Source organism: Schistocerca americana, chromosome 3 (assembly GCF_021461395.2).
Source record: "Schistocerca americana isolate TAMUIC-IGC-003095 chromosome 3, iqSchAmer2.1, whole genome shotgun sequence".
Lineage (NCBI taxonomy): Eukaryota > Metazoa > Arthropoda > Insecta > Orthoptera > Acrididae > Schistocerca > Schistocerca americana.
Genome location: NC_060121.1, coordinates 335,352,857 through 335,368,343, shown reverse-complemented (window position 1 = coordinate 335,368,343; position 15,487 = coordinate 335,352,857). Strand labels below are relative to the sequence as shown.

The window sequence follows — 15,487 nt, the reverse complement described above, 5'->3', positions numbered from 1 at the left end:
TCACCAATCGCAAATGTGTGGGGTATGTTGAAACAACAGCTGCAGTGCTGTGACCCAATGTCTACCACCGCAGGTGAACCACAGAACCTGGTGAATGTAACATGGATTGCACTACCACAGGACGCCATTCGCGCCTTATACGCATCGATGCCATGGGGCATATAACAAGTTATCAGCGCGAGTGGCGGACCCTGTATGTACTAGGCAACAGGACACATGCTGAACCGAGGAGACTGATATGTTAAACATTTCTGTAGAACATGTCCTGTGAATATGAACGTCCTTTCTCTAGTCAATCAAGGTGTTCTGTTTTTTTCTAAACATGAGTGTAGTTCGCACCTAGTGCCTCTCTGAGTGGTCCAATTGATACAGTACCACTAAGTTAAAACTGTGGAAGTAATTTCGCTTGCGAGAATGTTTCTAAAATAATTTCCACCAGGAATACGAGAGGGAAGTCTTTAAGATGTACATATTCTTTCACAATATTAACGCTTGCTACATTTGGTATGTGCAAGTGACATAGTTTGTTTGGCTTCCGCCGTCAGTGTTTCTTTCTGATGAATAATGGAATCGGCAGGCTGCACCTGTCACCCGCCTCGTGACGTATGAGAATGGCGAGTGGCGAATGTCTGCTTCTGCTGTATCCAATAGGGCAACTCCTCCTTCTTAAATATCACTAAATCGCTTTTAATATTATTGTTGGCTGGCAAATGAGTGATGAGTGCTGTAATTCGACAATGTCTGAAAATCTAATCTATGTAGTAGCGTTTGTGGCAGGGTGTTCAGTTGGGTGGGAAATTAACTTCAAACAGACAGCGGTTTCATTTGCATGTAAGTTAATTTTAACATTTTCTGTACTTCGTTTATGTATCTCTAGCTCAACAAACCGCCATCCCATCTTACAAACGCCATTACTCTAGTCTGGTGTAATACTGTCTTTAATACTTTGCGTTCAGTTCAAACAATATTTCATACTGACAGTTTTTTTGTGTTCTTTACTATAAATATTTTCCCCGCCCTCTTGAATCGAGCCACTAATCAGCCTAACATACGCCATTACACGCCCTTCCATACGCTACTGACCCTAGGTCGTCTTCATCTTCGTCTTCCTATAATTTTACATTGCTGTTTATTTATGTTGGCATAGTACTTATATTAAAAATAATACACATGTATAGCTTTTATGCACATATCTATAATTTTCATATTTCACCTATCATAAACAATAACAAATAAGTAAACACATGATAAAAAAATCTGTCTCAAAATATAGTTAAATGTGGTACAATATGATAATTTTCAGGTACATGAAGTACCAGAAGTGAAAGTCACGTAAAAGTTTCAGAAAACAGTGGCAGCTTGTACTAGTCGAACATGAAAACTCGTGCCATTCCACATGCAGCGAGACGCAGGACGAGGTATAACAGCGCAGTTAATTATGTACTGAACGATTATGCAGTTTTCAATATAAGATAAATGCAGACGTCTTTTAAAAGCTTCGTATGAATCAGCGAAAGAACAAAGATTCCTGGAAACGCCTTGTAAGAGTTCATTCGGTTGGCTTTGCATTAGAGAACGATGGTTAAAATAATTTACCGTATATAGGAAGTTACATCATTATTTTCGCCTTTGACCTATGTTAAGTATTATAAAATGTTCTTATAAAAATATCGAAGTAGAAGACGCAGGAGAAAAACTTTCTTCACGCATAATCAATTATAGTAATTAATTACTTGCTCTCAGTGCATTAAAATACGTAAAATGAGTCTAACATGTATAAATAAGCATGCAATTATGTACAAAGAACCAATTAGAAATCGGAGGCACGGGTTGTACGCTATCAGGCACAATTAGTTTTGTCACACCAGCTGGATACAATTCTTACGACTGATCGCTGGCTTTAGTATGGTCTACGATGAAGACAGCCCTTTGAGAAGAATACTATTGGACATTTTACAAAGAGGATTCTGCAGTCACAGACAGTTTGTTTTCCCTCCGAGCCAGATTTCTCTCAGCTGTTGAACACAGTTCTTGCTCCAGACTGATGATGTGTGGGTTCCAACAAGCCAGTAGTCTGTTCTTGAGAAGAGGGAGTGTTGCTTCGTTACAAATGAAGAAAACGAACAGCAGTGGTCCCTGAACCATGGTAGCAATATGCACGTAATATACGAACTGTGCTATACCTTCAGCCTGGTGGAACCCAATTCTAATAAGTATGCATATCCCACTTAAGATGGTAGTCTTAACTGATACGTAAAGAAGTTGTCTCTTTGAGCCAAATTTGTCGTTACTATAAATTTGGAGTTCAGTCAAGGATATCTTAGTACGTAGGTACATGTATCCTAGTAGTCCAAGACAGATCAAATTGAAACCTATCGACAGGGAAATACCCGCCAGGAATATTATCCGACTATGGATCAGGTGATATCTGCTCGTCTTTTCCAAAGCTTGCTGCACATAATGTACTCCATGCTATTAGTGCATACAACACCTGACGGCATAATACTTTTCTCGCTTCAGCAGGTAGATGGTCGTTAGGAAGCCTCAGATGGCGAACGCATGCGTGCATTTGGTAGCAGAATGAGTTTAGCCAGATACAGCCGAGGAGCGCGAGGGCGCTGTCGACCAGCACTGCCATAGACAAGTCCGGGACGCCAGCTATACGATACAAGACCTCAGAACACAGGATCTGGATTATGCCTGTAATCTGGAAGGACAGGAATATCATTCCAGGCAAATTACGTAACTGGGGAAGGTATATGTACACTCCAGCAGTCAGAAAGCGGAAAATAATATTCACGGCTATAAACGAGATTTCTAAAGGTTTTAAGATGTCAATTTTAAAATCCTTGTATTTCAAGGTGGCACTGCTTAGACTATCTTTGTAGTTCAGTCTTCTTTCTGTTGCCCTTGCGTACCCATCTAGCCCTGATAACTTGTCCGTTGTTGAGTTTGATCCATTTGTATAAAGATGGACGCTACATACCTCGAGCCTATTATAGAAGGAAAAATCACGACACTTCACCAACAGAATAGCTCTGGAAACAGAGCAGATGGCATCTGTAGCATTCGTTTCCAGACACGACTGGTCGTGAGGACTATCGAAATAGCAGCGAGCATCATGTACGGACTGCATCATACTAAAGGGGACGTCCTGACAAATGCTGAAAGAGTTGACTGTCATCCAGGCCAAGAGGCAAAGGTTGACGTTCGCCCTCTGCGTGTAGGCCAGGTAACTGGTGACGGGTATGTGGGGCGACCGCTGCACCATGTCTTCCCACAGCTGTATACGGCACTGCTCGCGCTGCCTGATGGTTTCTGGTGGCAGGTCTTCCAGTGGACACGTGGGGTGGTCCAGAGCGTTCGCCAACAGCTGCATGCAGCCAGTGTCCACGGAGAGGGTAGCATTGCTTCTGTCCTCCAGCTGCCACTCCTCATCTGCAAAATAGTCACAGCAAGTAGGTGGTGCTCATACACTGAAGGAAGCTGAAATCAAAGTCTCCTCTACACGATTAGACTAGGAGTTGTGGAACTGAATTATCGTTGATCAATGGTTAGAACAAGTCGCAACCAACAAATTTCCAGGGATTATTACCTCAAAAGACGGAATGTTACCAAAAATTCTAATATTCAGAAAGTCGTATATCAGAGATTTGTTAAATAACACAACACGAAATGAACATAAATAGTTACAATTGCAAGAAACTTTTTTATTTTTTAGGTTACCGGTTTTGGTTCGGTGCAGACCATCTTCAGACCTTATGTTAGGTGCTGATGGTGAACGGAACAGGCGCTACACCTTCACTACAGCTAACTGCTAGAGTTGTGGTACTTGCTCCGTTCACCGCCACAGCTTACCATCATGGTATGAGATCTGAAGATGGTCTAAAACAGACCAAACCGGTAACCTCAAAAAAGAAATTGTTCTTCAGGTTGTAACTAGTTACGTTCATTTTAAAGTAAAGAAAAACGTTGTTTCTCAAACATTACTGCATACTACACAAGTATATTTCATCTACAGGGTATCAGAGAAGTCTCCGTATCCGTCCTGACTTTGTGCCGTTCGGGAAATAAACAGTGTTTATTGATGTGACTATCCTGAAACTAACAAAAGCACTGTTATTAGTCTTGAATTGTATTGTTTCAGTATTGCATTGTTGGAGTTGTGCATCCATGGTGACACAGTTACTCTGTAAATCTGCAAGGGTACGATGCAGTTCACTACGTTTAACCACATTAAAACAAATACTGAAATGAAAGGAGTTAGGCCAATGTTTTTGATTGACTTATCCAACAACAATATGGAGCAACGAGTTGCATCTTGCTGTGCTTTGTTGGCACAATTTCTGCCTTGTCTTACTCAAGAGTATTCAGCCAAAATTCTAACTTCTCTTTAATTTTGGAAAAGCTCCAAGTCATTCACCAATGACGGTAATGATTCCGAGTGCTGTCTAATCTCTAGTCAGGTTTTGCCGAGATTGCGACCACCGCCCCAATACAATTCAAGATTTCGACAGAGCGTCTCCAAGAGGGAGATTTTAGGTTTTATCATTACACGGAGGAAACAACAGAAGCTAACCATCTTTCTAGCCATGTTCCTAAGTAACCGCTGAGACATTGTGTCTCTCGAGTTCCCACTGCAGCCTTCCAACGGCTGCTTTTAAGTAAAGGAGATATTCCTTCGCGTAGATCTCGCATCTTTGCACGAGCGCTTGCTAGCTGGCGTCACGTTAAAATAGGGGAAAGTGAGAGTGGAGGCAACTTCCGCCCTGAAGCCCAATTTAAGCTTGTGACGGTTCAAAATTATTTTTACCAGTTTTCGTGTCGTCACGATACAATCTCATCGTTCCAGTCTATTGTAATAGAAACCAAGAAGTAAGATAAGTTGCATTTCATTGCAACTAAAGTCTATCTTGATACATATGTTCTAGAAAAACCCATACTGTGTCCAGCAATGGAAATATTTGTGCAGACACACCAAAGATCATCCGAACACCGTTGGTTGACAGCAGAGCTTGGGCACGCAAGATACGAGGTGCGGCTAGAAAAAAAACCGGACTGATGCTGGGAAAAACATTTATTTACAATTATTTACAATTTCATGTTATCTCCTTCAATGTACTCTCCTCCTCGGTCTCTACACCGCTCCATACGAATTTTCCACTGTTCATAGCAATGCTGCAGATCATTTTCGGTAAGTCCATACATTACTTCCGTCGCTTTTTCTTTTACTGCTTCAACAGTCTCAAATCTAGTTCCTTTCAAAGCTGACTTGACTTTAGGGAAAAGAAAAAAGTCACAGGGGGCCAAATCAGGTGAGTAGGGTGGATGAGCTAAGATGGGAATGTTGTGTTTTGCCAAAAACGTCTTCACTGACAACGCACTGTGAGCTGGGGCATTGTCTTGGTGAAGGATCCATGACTTTTTTCTCCACAAATCGTTCCGTTTTCTCTGTACTCGCTCACGTAGGGTAGCCTGGACGCTAATGTAGTAATGCTGATTCACTGTTTGTCCCTCTGGTACCCAATCAATGTGCACAATCCCTTTGATGTCAAAAAAAAACAATCATCATTGCCTTGATTTTCGATTTTGACATTCGTGCTTTTTTTGTCGTGGAGAACCAGGAGTTTTCCAATGCATCGATTGGCGTTTAGTTTCGGGATCGTAAGTAAAAAACCACGATTCATCGCAAGTAATAACATTTTGTAAGAAGGTGGGATCACTTTCAATGTTTTCCAGGATGTCAGAACAAATCATTCTTCGGCGTTCCTTCTGTTCAATTGTGAGACACTTTGGAACCATTTTTGAACACACTTTGTTCATGTTGAAACTTTCATGAAGAATCTGCCTAACACTTTCCTTGTCAACTCCTGTTAACTCAGACACTGCTCTGATTGTTAAACGGAGATCTTGTCGAACAAGTTTACCGAAGTTTTCAATGTTTGCATCAGTTTTTGCTGACAATGGTCTGCCAGTGCGAGTGTCATCACTGGTGTCTTCGCGGCCATCTTTAAATCGTTTAAACCACTCAAACACTTGTGTTCGCGATAAACAATCATCGCCGTACACTTGTTGTAACATTACAAACGTTTCACTTGCAGATTTTCCTAGTTTGAAACAAAATTTGATGTTAACACGCTGTTCTTTCTGTACACTCAACATTTTCCGATGCACAGACAAAACGTCAACTACTTAAAACAGACGCCACGGGCAGACTGAGTGCAGGAGGCAGATGAAACTCGAGCAGTAGGCGGAGCGAGAGTCACGTGACAGGCCACGCGACTTTCAGCCTTATTGCATTCGTTTTATTGTTTCACCAGTACTAGTCCGGTTTTTTTCTAGCCACACCTCGTATCATCCTGGGCGAGCTGACCATTAGAAGAGCAACTGATGGCCACGAGATTCTTACTTTACTTGTTAAGAAATGACAGCAGCGCCCTACATTTGTCTCAATTAATGCTCCACGTACGGTACTGACGAGGGTTTCAGTCAGTCACTATTGAGGAGCTAAGGAGACAGCGAGCTTGGCTTGGTAGACGACATACACTGATCATCGAGAACATTAAGACCGGTGAACTACTATCGGTATAAACCTATCCAAGTGACGGCAGTGTCACCTGGTGACGAATGACTGCTAGTCAGAGACACTAACGGTGCATGTAGTATCAGTAAGCGTGCCGTCCATCTGTAGAACTGGGATGGCGCGCGATCTGTCGGACTTTGGCCGAGGGCAGATTGTGATGGCCTGGAGGCTCGGCATGAGTATTTCGCAACCTGCACGACTTTTCAGGTGTTCGAGGAGTGCTGTGGTCAGTGTCTTCATCACATGTAGAAACCAAGGTGAAACCACGTCCAGATGTTGTAAGGTTGGGCGGCCAAACCCCATTACAGATGTCGGTCGTCATAGGCTGGACAGACTGGTAAAACAGAACAAGCGGCGAACTGTGGCGCAACTTACATCAGACTTTAATGCTCTGCAGGGTGCAATGTACGAGGGTCACTCCAAAAGAAATGCATACTATTTTTGTAAAAACACAGTTTTCATTTTGCATCTGTGAAAGTTTTACAGTGTGTAGATACATCCTTCCCGCTTTTTTTCAAACTTAGCTCAACAACCTGTTTCCGTGAATGGCGCCGTCACAGCATGTCTTCAAGATGGCTACTACACTTGACGTTTGTCAGAAGCAACGTGCTGTCACAGAATTCCTGTGCTGTGAAAACGAGACAGTGGGAAACATCCACAGATGCTGCTGTCGATCGCAGTACAGTTAGTCGGTGGGCAAGCAGGTTACGTGATGAAAGCAGGCACGGCAAAATTGAGAATGCTCCTCGCAGCGGCAGGCCTCGTACTGCACACACTCCAGACAATGTGCAGAGAGTTAACGAATTGGTGACTGCTGACTGATGCATCAAAGTGGACGAATTGTCACGCTACATTGGGATAGGAGAAGGAAGTGTTTGCAGAATACTGAAAGTGTCGGCATTAAAAACGTTTGTGCCAGGTGGTTTCTCAAGATGTTGACAGTTGCTCACAAAGAAACAAGAAAAACGGTATGCAGTGAACTTTTGGAACAGTGCAAGAATGGTGGAGATGAATTTCTTAGAAGAATTGTGACAGGTAATGAAATATGGCTCCATCATTTTTCACCAGAGATGAAGAGGCAGTCAATGGAGTGGCATCATGCAAATTCACCCAAGGAAAAAAAAAGTTCAATGCCACACCTTCTGCTGGAAAAGTTATGGCTACGGTGTTTTTCGATTCCAAAGGACTCTTGCTTGTGGACATCACGCCAAGTGGAACCACCATAAATTCTGATGCATATGTGACGACACTGAAGAAACTTCAAGCTCGGCTGAGTCGTGTTAGACCAAATCGGCAAAAGCAGGATGTTTTGCTGTTACACGACAATGCACGGCCACATGTCAGTCAAAAAACCATGGAAGCGATCACAAAACTCGGATGGACAACACCCGCCTTAAAGTCCTGACCTGGCTCCATGTGACTATCATATCTTTGGGAAACTGAAAGACTCTCTTCGTGGATCAAGGTTTGAAGATGATGACTCCCTTGTGCACGCTGCCAAACAGTGGCTCCAACAGGTTGGTACAGAATTTTACCATACGGGTATACAGGCGCTGGTTCCAAGATGGCGTAAGGCAGTTGAGAGGGATGGAAAATGATGTGGAGAAATGAAAATATTGTTCCTAAAGTATGTATCTACACACTGTAAAACTTTCAAACCTGTAGAATAAAAGATGGATTTAAAAAAAAATATTGTGCATTTCTTTTAGAGTGACCCTCGTATCTGAACCCACAGTGCACTGAAACCCCCATTGCTGGCCCCACAACTGATGACCCGTGCATGAGCCAATGTTAACACCACGACATCGGTAACTACAGCTGAAATGCGCCGTGACCCTCGGCACTGGACGTTAGCACAGTGGCAGAGCGTTGCACTGTCTGTGAATCCCGATACCTTCTTCATCGTCCCGTTGGGAGGGCGCGAATCCGTCGTCTTCCAGGGTAACAGCTCTGTTACACCTGTACTTCGGAATGTAGACAAGCTGGCGGCGGCTCTATTATCTTCTGGTGGACATTCATGTGGCCATTCATGGGTCCAGTGGATCTCGTCTAGGCGCCAGGACGGTCAAGTAGTATTGTACACTAGTTGCAGACCACGTACATCCTTTCATGACGATTATGTTTCTCACCGGTAGTGGCACTTTTCAACAAGATAATGTGCCATGTCACAATGCCAGGAATGTGATGTAGTGGTTCGAGAAACACAGTGGCGAGCTGCAGTTGATGTGCCAGTCCCACAACTCGCCAGATCTGAACCCGATCGAACTCATCTAGGATGTGATTGATCGTGGCGCCAGAGCTCAAGACCCCCTCCCTTGGGAATTAAGTGACTTGTGTGTGCAGATGTGGTGTCAAATCCCTCCAGCGACCTGCCGAGGCCTCATTGCTTCCATACCACGACACGTCGTCACTGTTATCCGTGCCAAATGTGGACATGCCGTCTATTACGTAGACGGCCTTATGTTCCGGCTGATCAGGGTATGTTTTACTGCATGGGAGTTGGGACACCTTAAGAGTCGTTATCGATTCCTGCCTAGCGCAAAATTGTATCGGTTATTCCGTCAGTCTGCAGCTTTCCGCGATTTTATGGAAGAGATATAGGACTCTGTTCTTGAACTGAAATATATTTCGAATGCAAGGTTGGAAGAGTGCATTAAATGGTCTAGGGCATGATAAGTGTAATTATTTTCTGGATTTAGTCAGAGACTGGCTCCTTGTATTTCGTGTGACATTCGACGAAAAGTCAAGTGATTTTGATTTTGTACAGACTTAGTCAAGAGTTTCTTGCATACTATCTCAGTATTTAATAATATAATTCGTGGGTCGTTAAAATGCGACGATACTAAAGTTTTGACTTAAGTAATTTTGTCTGAAGTGGTTAGTGGTTCAAATGGTTCAAATGGCTCTGAGCACTATGGGACTTAACATCTGAGGTCATCAGTCCCCTAGAACTTAGAACTACTTAAACCTAACTAACCTTAGGACATCACACACATCCATGGCCGAGGCAGGATTCGAACCTGCGACCGTAGTGGTTGCGCGGTTCCAGACTGTAGCGCCTAGAACCGCGAAGTGGTTAGTGTTGCATTGCTTGTGATACTAGGTAGTGCACGTTCCGGTGAATTCGGATACTGCAATTGGTTAGGTAATGTATTTTTTTTTTAAGTATAGAATCGCACTACGGGACAGTAACACTGTTGTGTATGTGGAGTAATTTCTTACCTAATATTATTCTCGAAGATTTTCTGAATCTGCGAATCCAGCACAGGAAAAAATAGATCAGAGATGAATTTGACTGCTTATTTTTCACATAAGCACTGCTAGTGACGTAACCACCGACACCACACCGCCCTAGTTGAACATTTTAAAGCGGAAAATACAACTGCTGTCATTGTCTCCGTAGTAAAAGTGACTAGTGACTTTACATTTAACATTTGCTAGTGGCTACACGAGAGGCCAACACCCGAAGAGTAGAGATATAAAGTGGTGGTAATACCTAAATTTCATCTCGCTTAATGTGGGGTGGCGGTGGGGTGAATGGACTGTTGTAGCCTGTTGTGGGATTGTGTACCACTGTGGGCTATTGACTGTGGGGCGTTTCTAGGTCCCCAGTTCCATACAATACAATGCAATATAAGCTTAAAGTAAATAAGATCCATTTGATCTAAGGTGTGCTACAGTGCGTGGAGGTAGAATTACCAGTTCGATCAAGCATGTGACTATTGATCACATCGTTGCTCGTATAGCGTTCGTAGGAATCTGTGTCCTTCTGAGAGCTTTGAGGTTGGATAGAATTCTAGTGTGTCTGTCCTCGAGTAGTTATCAGTTTTATTTTATTTATATTTTTCCTCCTTTTTCTCGTGTGCTTTGCCGGCGTGGTGCCTGGACGTTTTAACAGGCCTAGTTACGTGGGCACTCGTAAGTTGCAATTCTGGTACAGTGCGAGCTACACATTTGTGGCCATGTCGAAGGTCGTCTTCTTACTTCACTCCGCCATCTCTCTGCTAGGCGTACGTGCCAAATAAACGGAAAAATTCAGCTTCTCACGAACAGACGTGAAGAGCTAATTCAGTTCCGAGCCTGACCGTAGGCTGTGTGTGAGGCTACACATGCGTTTTGCCAGTAGTAAATCGAATTATGGAAAGAACATCTCAGTGACCCATTCATTTCTGTTAATAGACATGGCGAGTACTATGAGAGCATAAAAGTGTTAATAAAAATATGTACGGGTGTGCTACATGAATAATTAAGCTACCTTACACCTTGTGTCGAAATACGGAGAAAATATCGCTGAACAATGTCACAGATTTTGTCGATGGCGTTCGGGTCCACCGTGTATCAGGCAGATCACACGTTGTATGGCATTTACCAGTTAATGCTGAAATGAAGATCGTAGCTGACAAGCAACTACAGTGAAGATCTCCATAAAACCACTCTGAAGCTTGATCATCGGAACAAGAACACACACACAAAAATTGGTCTACACCTTTCTCTCACTCACTAACCGTTTGATTAAAATAAAAGGCTGTCACTAATTGTTTATTTGCTTTGTATCGACTGAACATTTGTAAATTCCAGCCTGTGAATTTCGTAGGCGTAATGCGTTTTCTTCTTCCTTTACTCCAGCGACTGAAGGAAAAACTATGTAAGACGATATGGGTGAACCTGCTCCGTGTAAAATTGCAGAAGGAACAGTACAAGGAAAGAAGGAGTGAGGAATATTTGCAACGGATCGACAATAACAGAACGCAATACAAGTAACATCAACGGCTTTAGAAGCAAAAAGCGATAGTAATTTCAGGTGTTATCCAAATGGCTGTTCATTGCAATGTAGAGCAAAGGGTCTTTAGTAATTTTGTAACTTTTTCAAATTTATCTTGTCTACTGTCACTAATTGTTTATTTGCTTTGTATCGACTGAACATTTGTAAATTCCAGCCTGTGAATTTCGTAGGCGTAATGCGTTTTCTTCTTCCTTTACTCCAGCGACTGAAGGAAAAACTATGTAAGACGATATGGGTGAACCTGCTCCGTGTAAAATTGCAGAAGGAACAGTACAAGGAAAGAAGGAGTGAGGAATATTTGCAACGGATCGACAATAACAGAACGCAATACAAGTAACATCAACGGCTTTAGAAGCAAAAAGCGATAGTAATTTCAGGTGTTATCCAAATGGCTGTTCATTGCAATGTAGAGCAAAGGGTCTTTAGTAATTTTGTAACTTTTTCAAATTTATCTTGTCTACTTTTCTAGCAGCTCTCAGTGTTTAACCTTTTAACTACTATCGGGCTTCAGAGGCCCGTCAATGATATTTATTATCTTCTCTGTCAGTAACTATACATTTTATTTAAATGAATTTTTAGTACTTTTCATAATTTGTCTTGTTAGTCATAATTTTGGAATACAATTATAGAAATTTACCTGTGCCTTTGTGTTAAAGTGATGTTTCACGTTTCCTCCCGTACGGACATCGCAAGCCCGTGAGTTTACAAGCCATTATTAAACAACTAGATGTCTGTCTGTACAGCGTCTGCTACATCATTTGCTAATGTTGACTCTCATTGTTATTCTTTCGTTCAACAGTCCTCGTTGTGATAAGCACATTTTTACTGTGGTGCGTTATTCCATAACAATTGTCTGTTCTACCAAATGAAAATGTTATGGAGAACAGGTCTGTCAGATGAGGAGATAATGGAATTGTTGTAGCAGTCTTGTAATTTAGAAAACCCACCTAGTGTATCTCAATTTTCAAATAATGATGGTAATGAGGTAGATGCCGCTGAAAATTCACAACAACACAAAGATGTTAATGACCATGAAGAATCCCTTTACAGCGAGGACATGAACAATTCAGTGCAGGTTCTCCACTTATTGTTTCCTCGTAATGAGAATACAACAGGGGCAACAGTCCTTCAGGCTGGAATTTCTGAAAGGTACCTACAAGGTACTCGATAGAGGTCTGTGATGATGAAGAGTCTCGTTTTATGTTGTTCTTTCGTGTACCACTCATTGAGAATGTGTACATGAGGACCAACAAGGTAGGTCGAATTCGTTACAAGGAATGGATGGATATATATCTGCATGAAATAGGAAAAAAGTTCTTGGTGTTCTGATCTTGACATGAAGATATCAGTTAGCTTTGGAGTGTTGAGAATGGCTGACCATTGAATCTCGCAACCACTTATATGCTATTCTTAACATGTCGTGGTCTGACAATGTAGCAGCCCAAAGTGAACATACAGGGTGTTTCAAAAATGACCGGTATATTTGAAACGGTAATAAAAACTAAACGAGCAGCGATAGAAATACACCGTTTGGTGCAATATGCTTGGGACAACAGTACATTTTCAGGCAGACAAACTTTCGAAATTACAGTAGTTACAATTGTCAACAACAGATGGCGCTGCAGTCTGGGAAACTCTATAGTACGATATTTTCCACATATCCACCATGCGTAGCAATAATATGGCGTAGTCTCTGAATGAAATTACCCGAAACCTTTGACAACGTGTCTGGCGGAATGGCTTCACATGCAGATGAGATGTACTGCTTCAGCTGTTCAATTGTTTCTGGATTCTGGCGGTACACCTGGTCTTTCAAGTGTCCCCACAGAAAGAAGTCACAGGGGTTCATGTCTGGCGAATAGGGAGGCCAATCCACGCCGCCTCCTGTATGTTTCGGATAGCCCAAAGCAATCACATGATCATCGAAATATTCATTCAGGAAATTAAAGACGTCGGCCGTGCGATGTGGCCAGGCACCATCTTGCATAAACCACGAGGTGTTCGCAGTGTCGTCTAAGGCAGTTTGTACCGCCACAAATTCACGAAGAATGTCCAGATAGCGTGATGCAGTAATCGTTTCGGATCTGAAAAATGGGCCAATGATTCCTTTGGAAGAAATGGCGGCCCAGACCAGTACTTTTTGAGGATGCAGGGACGATGGGACTGCAACATGGGGCTTTTCGGTTCCCCATATGCGCCAGTTCTGTTTATTGACGAAGCCGTCCAGGTAAAAATAAGCTTCGTCAGTAAACCAAATGCTGCCCACATGCATATCGCCGTCATCAATCCTGTGCACTATATCGTTAGCGAATGTCTCTCGTGCAGCAATGGTAGCGGCGCTGAGGGGTTGCCGCGTTTGAATTTTGTATGGATAGAGGTGTAAACTCTGGCGCATGAGACGATACGTGGACGTTGGCGTCATTTGGACCGCAGCTGCAACACGGCGAACAGAAACCCGAGGCCGCTGTTGGATCACCTGCTGCACTAGCTGCGCGTTGCCCTCTGTGGTTGCCGTATGCGGTCGCCGTACCTTTCCAGCACGTTCATCCGTCACGTTCCCAGTCCATTGAAATTTTTCAAACAGATCCTTTATTGTATCGCTTTTCGGTCCTTTGGTTACATTAAACCTCCGTTGAAAACTTCGTCTTGTTGCAACAACACTGTGGTCTAGGCGGTGGAATTCCAACACCAGAAAAATCCTCTGTTCTAAGGAATAAACCATGTTGTCCACAGCACACTTGCACGTTGTGAACAGCACACGCTTACAGCAGAAAGACGACGTACAGAATGGTGCACCCATAGACTGCGTTGTCTTCTATATCTTTCACATCACTTGCAGCGCCATCTGTTGTTGAAAATTGTAACTACTGTAATTTCGAAAGTTTGTCCGCCTGAAAATGTACTGTTGTCCCAAGCATATTGCAACAAACGGTGTATTTCTATCGCTGCTCGTTTAGTTTTTATTGCCATTTCAAATATACCGGTCATTTTTGAAACACCCTGTATGTCAAGTGACAAACTGGGACCAATCACAGAAGTTTTTGATATGTGGAAACTTATCTTGAGGGTTACCTGCATTCCAGGATGGTGCGTGACCGTGCATACCATCAAAACCTGGTAGACATGAAATAAAGTTTTGGGCAGTTTGTGACAGTGCGACAAGCTACTGCTTACGTTTGTTTGGGGGAGGAGGAAGAAACCAGGAACTTGCAACTTGGAGGGAATGTTTTGAAAACCTTGTTGATTGCTACAGTATGAAGAGAAAAACAATACGTAGATCGTTGGTGTATTTTTCTTCAATACGATCGAAGTACGCGTAAAAAATGCATGCACAAAGCCGGCCGGGGTGGCCGAGCGGTTCTAGGTGCTACTGTCTGGAACCGCGAGACCGCTACGGTCACAGGTTAGAATCCTACCTCGGGCATGGATGTGTGTGATGTCCGTAGGTTAGTTAGGTTTAAGTAATTCTAAGTTCTAGGGGACTGATGACCTCAGAAGTTAAGTCCCATAGTGCTCAGAGCCATTTGAACCATTTTGCATTCACAATAAAAAAAGAAACAATGAGACGTCGCACTTTCACCAGCAGTTTGGCAAAGCAATAGTCAATGAATCCAGTAGTATCACCAAATCCAGAAATGGCGGCTAAACCTCCAGCTAAGAAAAGGAGAAAATGTACTTATTGTGAAGAGAAGAAAGGTTGTTTGCAATAGGAATTATTCTATAAAAATACTCGATGTAGAACGAGAATAAGCTATACATATTTAACAAGTCGCTGGCGAAAGTGTAAAATTTACGTTTTTTAAAATGTAAATTCACAATAAACAAAATTATTTTAAAGTTATTTAAACATCAAAAGTGGTTCAAATCATAAGTAGTCAAAATAGTGTTGGTTTGTGTCAGTTTAAATAACACGGGCCTGAGATGCCTGTCTGGTAGGTAACGTTATACAGATTTTCTGCTAAAGAGAAAGTTAAACGATTCTGTGCTTATACATACAGGGTGATCCATTGATCGTGACCGGGCCAAATATCTCACGAAATAAGCGTCAAACGAAAAAACTACAAAGAACGAAACTTGCCGAGCTTGAAGGGGGAAACTAGATGGCGCTACGGTTGGCCCTC

The 15,487-nt window shown here is 42.6% G+C and overlaps 1 protein-coding gene across 1 annotated transcript in view; it reads right to left on the bottom strand.

Moving 5' to 3' along the window:
• Positions 1-1,244: 1,244 nt before the first annotated feature.
• Positions 1,245-15,487, bottom strand: part of LOC124606069 — a 114,525-nt gene continuing 100,282 nt past the window's right edge. The window contains exon 6 of the mRNA XM_047138032.1: positions 1,245-3,438. Coding sequence (XP_046993988.1) covers positions 2,411-3,438 — 1,028 coding nt within the window. The 3' untranslated portion in view covers positions 1,245-2,410. The remainder of the gene's footprint in view (positions 3,439-15,487) is intronic.